General features: G+C 38.9%; 1 protein-coding gene across 3 annotated transcripts in view; it reads left to right on the forward strand.

The window, feature by feature from the left end:
• The window catches only part of LOC108759429 (sodium-coupled monocarboxylate transporter 1), a 9,466-nt gene extending 6,597 nt beyond the window's left edge, over positions 1-2,869 (forward strand). Inside the window, exons 7-9 of one of the 3 annotated variants that reach the window (XM_018504879.1) lie at positions 771-1,273; positions 2,377-2,492; positions 2,568-2,869. In XM_018504879.1, coding sequence (XP_018360381.1) covers positions 771-1,273; positions 2,377-2,464 — 591 coding nt within the window. In that variant the 3' untranslated portion in view covers positions 2,465-2,492; positions 2,568-2,869. Of the gene's footprint in view, positions 1-770; positions 1,274-2,376 lie in introns of all 3 variants that reach the window. The other 2 variants (XM_018504880.1, XM_018504878.1) reach the window with 2 other exon arrangements.
• The last annotated feature ends 1,658 nt before the right edge of the window (positions 2,870-4,527 follow it).

Here is a 4,527-nt window from a genome sequence, read left to right on the forward strand (position 1 = left end):
GGAACAGAGAACTACCACGTCCACGTCGTTGTTCCTGGGTAGCGCTAAGAGTAGTTCATCAATGACTTTGATGGTCCATAACTCGGACCCCAGTGGGCGGATTGTGGACCACAACCAGTGTTTCGTAAAGGGCTTGAAACCAGCTTTCTCATCCCATGGTGAAAAACTAGGGGTTCCATTTAAAAAAACCATCGTGACCCCTGAATGACCTTCAAAATGACCTTCCAAGGATTTTTCAAGGTCAGTACCATACTTCCCCCGTGTAACCCTAAACTTTTCATACGAAACATTTTTCTCTATCCCTACTAGTTTTCGAGATATTTGACTGGATCACTTCAGATGGTCCACCTTGTATACAGTATCTGATAATTAACGATAAACTCTCACATAGGGGCAGAATGGACTAAACTGAGTAAAAAAGTTCCCTAACATTTTACATTTGTCGTGAGGTGCGCGTTAGTTCGCCGTCGCTAAGCACGTTAATGCCAATGTCGCTTGTAAACAACGTGTTTATAATGGTCTAGTCTAGCGACTCGAAGAACGTGCATCTCTCTGGACGGTCTTATTTCGCCGCGCGCTTGCATTTGGCGGTAGACGAATTTGCCGGGCACGAATTTGACTATTTTCATAAATTAATATCTCATTAACCATTGCGAAAATTGCAAGATGGTAGGGGACTTTTCGACCCAACTTAGTCCATTCTGCCGCTTTGCGAGAGTTTTATCATTAGTTATCGGGCACCCTGTACGTGTAATGAACGTGTTTCTCAGGGCATCGTTGGGATAGCCGGGACGATTTCAGTTGGTCTGGTGTTTCTGGTCGAACGGCTAGGACCAGTCTTCCAAATAGCTGTAAGTACGCGTGGCATCACCGACGGACCCTCGTTGGGCCTGTTCGTATTAGGAATGCTAGTACCCTGGGCAAACGCGAAAGGTGCGTTATTCGGCGGTTGCGTTGGTCTGATCAGCATGCTTTGGCTGGTAGGAGGCACTCAATGGTACACCATGCATGACAGAATTAAATATGATTCGTTACCCACGTCGGTGGCTGGTTGCCCGTATCCGTTAAATCAGACTTTTTCAATCTATACCACGATAAGGCCTACTTGGATGAACTCTGGTGAAGAACCTATGATACTCTTTCAAATATCCTTCATATATTATATCTTGATAGGAGCGGGAATCGTTGTCATCGTCGGCACTATCGCGAGTTACTTCTTCGGCGTAGATCTCGAGGACGTAGATCCCGATCATATTACACCAATAATGAAAAGGTACGATACCATATTAGATATATATATATATATACCCCATATTAGATATATATTTCCAATTACAACTTTACTTATGTGTGTACGGACGTTATATCAAATTATGATACAATTGTTTGTTTTCCGAGTAATGAGTTAAAAAGAAAAGATAGCTATATATCTTCAATTACAACATACCCATATATTTATTATTAATAAACTCTTATAAATTAAAAATCTGTCTGTATATATAATAATATCATTTTGGAAAACAATAAAATGTAGTATAATTTATAATTACCGAAAGACTCGATGAAACTTGCATGAACAGGAATCATTCGGTCACTAGTGACCTGACCTTGCAGTGTAATGGTTAAATTAAATATTACAGTTACAAATAACGCGTTACTTCTCAACTCTGTATAATATACATACCTGAACAAATTGAAATCGCAAACTGTAATTGTTACGCGTACATAAAATATTCCTAGGAATGGGCATATTCAGGTGTGCAAGAGGGAGGTTTAGGGACTTCAAATCCCCCCTCCCGAAATATTTTATTTATTTTTAATTATAAAGAAATACAATTTTCTTTTTTATTCTGAGTAATTTTTTTATTGTCATATACAATAACTTTTTATGACCATGTAAATAATTTTTCGAATTTCCGTTAGAAATTGTCCTTTAATTGACACTTGACGCACTGTTCAATATACTCGTATAAAGAAAATTTTTGCAAAATTTCTGAACCGGAAAACAGAATATGCGCTGAGATATTAATGAATACTCCATCCATAATACTACATATTTCGTTTTTAATAACTGTATTTTGTCTATATTTTTTTTTTAGGAAAAAAAAGTTATCATTTACAAACCCAATATTTTCTTTCAAAATCAAGAACAGGACGAAGATATTCCAAGCTCTAAAATATATAGAGAAAAAGCAATTCATTAACGCGAAAAATTGCTATATATGACAACACAGAATAAATCGATAAAAATTATTTTCCCGAAAAAATCCTGTATGTGTATGCTCATGCTCCCTAGGCATTATCACGATATTGACGCTTCCTTTGTGTGGTGTAGTAGAGTCAATTCTCTCAATTTAATTCAATTTAATTTTTTAGATTTCTTCCTTCTCGAAAATATGCCGAAATCTCGTTAAGAGAGATACCACCATCGCTCGACATTACGCTGGAAAAAACCTGCAAGTGATCACGATCGCAGTTTTGTGATTATTTATGTCAGTGATAATGCAAGCTAGTATATACGCTCAATTCGAGAAATTTTCCGTAAGTGAACGATATCTTGATTCTAGATTCTAGAAGAATCTCCATCAGTCATACATGTATGTTACCAACGATGTTTCCAACTTCCAAGTCATCTGACCGGTCACGACAACGGACAAAGCAAAAGGGTGCAGTAGGTCTCTTATTGATTAATAGACGCATGCGCCAACTATCCTGCCACACATGGCACACATGCTAGATCGCGGTTGTTTTCAATTTCTCATTGTCTGCAGTATTGTTCCCAACGTCTGTTGCGAGATATCGGTGTTGCGACCGTGACTTGTCTTATATAAATTTTTAACCAGCAAAAAGGACATCAAGAGAAATTGCGAGACACGTGATGATCATATTCTGGAACGGAAGAATTATCGTTAAATTCCGCTCAACATTATGTGAAAGAGCATAGAATTTCAGCTAAGATTGCTATTTTTATAATAAAATTTGTCAATGTTGTTAGAGGACATGATCCAAGTTAACAAATGAAAGATATTGAGAAGAGCGATATAAATGTAAATGTTTAATTACAAACGTACGCTACGCGGCGCGCGATCCAGGGCGATCGAAATCTGCATATCCGTGGACGTTGAAGATCAAGTTACGTCCCTGAAGATGTGTTGATCGGGGTTGCTCGCTCGGGGATGGCCGCGTGTCCTCCGCGCAGTCAGCGCAGATATAGAATGGCCGCGCCTACACGTGGAGCGAGCATCGTGATCGTTGCGCGACTTGCGACGAATACCGAGCGTCTACTTCAATCCGATCACGCAACGTTCAACAAGTACGAGTGCCGATACATCTCGCGGTATCATTGCAGTGCAGATTTAATTCTCACGGTCGTTACAAGCGGATAACATTAACATCGTCGCAAGCAGTACTTATATACCTTCGAATGATGGACCAGATGAATCACCATCAAGAGCGTGATCGACACACGATTGACGTACATGAAAGATTACTACGTGATAAACTAAACAAGTGCTACAACAAGAAAGTTTCATCGTATACGTATCTACAAGATCAGTATCCAAGATCAATACCCAAGATCTAATATCTCGAATCTTTGCATCAGAGCAAGAGATTTCTGACAGACGCCGCGCGGTAGGCTATTATATGGATTCTAATTAACTGCATCTGTGTCTAAATATTCTAAATAAGGACCGGTCACAATTGTCGTCGTATCAAAGGATAGGTAATTCTTATTCTTTTCGTACATTTTGGCCGATTGCAATGTTTGGCACTCAAAACCGAATAATCTAAAACTAAATAATATCACTGTTCACTGTGAATTTACATGCTGGGTCACGTACGATCGTCTACAGAGTCTTACATTTCTACGGTACATATGCATCAAACGTTTCACATAATTTCACTGACGTTTGAAGATTTAGTCACGGTGCAAATGTGATACTACAATTAATATGGTTAATTGTTCGAGGGAAGTCGATGGAGCACAAGAGTTTGGATAGATTTGGCCGATTGAAGGTAAATCTACTTGGAAGAATTTTGAGAAATCTCAGTTGTTGTTTGATTGGCTAATCGTTAAGCAGCAGCAAAACGGGTGGCATGCCGAAGCACAGCCGCGCCTCGCCTTTAATAATAGATAAAAACCTTAGGCATTCGTGCCGGAAAAAGAACAGAAACCGAGAATATCCCCACAGAGAAAAGAGAGAGAGAGAGAGAGAGAGAGAGAGAAATAAAGAAAAAAACGAGTAGTAGCCTTCAGTTTAGCTGATGCTAACGAGAAAAACGCAAGTCAGATATCCGGATGCAGTTATTATCAGTCGTCACTGTCCGTGTCTTTCAGTTTATTTGATCGAATTTTAATTAACTGGACGATATCACCCACTCATGGAAAATAATAGAGACTGTTTATACACATGTCTACAAAAATATCGAAATAAATATCTCTATTATCGATGCATTAACGAAGAAAGATGATTGATCGTTTCTCTCTCTCTCTCTCTCTCTCTCTCTCTCTCTCTCTCTCCTTCT

This window comes from Trachymyrmex cornetzi, unplaced genomic scaffold (genome assembly GCF_001594075.2).
Source record: "Trachymyrmex cornetzi isolate Tcor2-1 unplaced genomic scaffold, Tcor1.1 scaffold1846, whole genome shotgun sequence".
Lineage (NCBI taxonomy): Eukaryota > Metazoa > Arthropoda > Insecta > Hymenoptera > Formicidae > Trachymyrmex > Trachymyrmex cornetzi.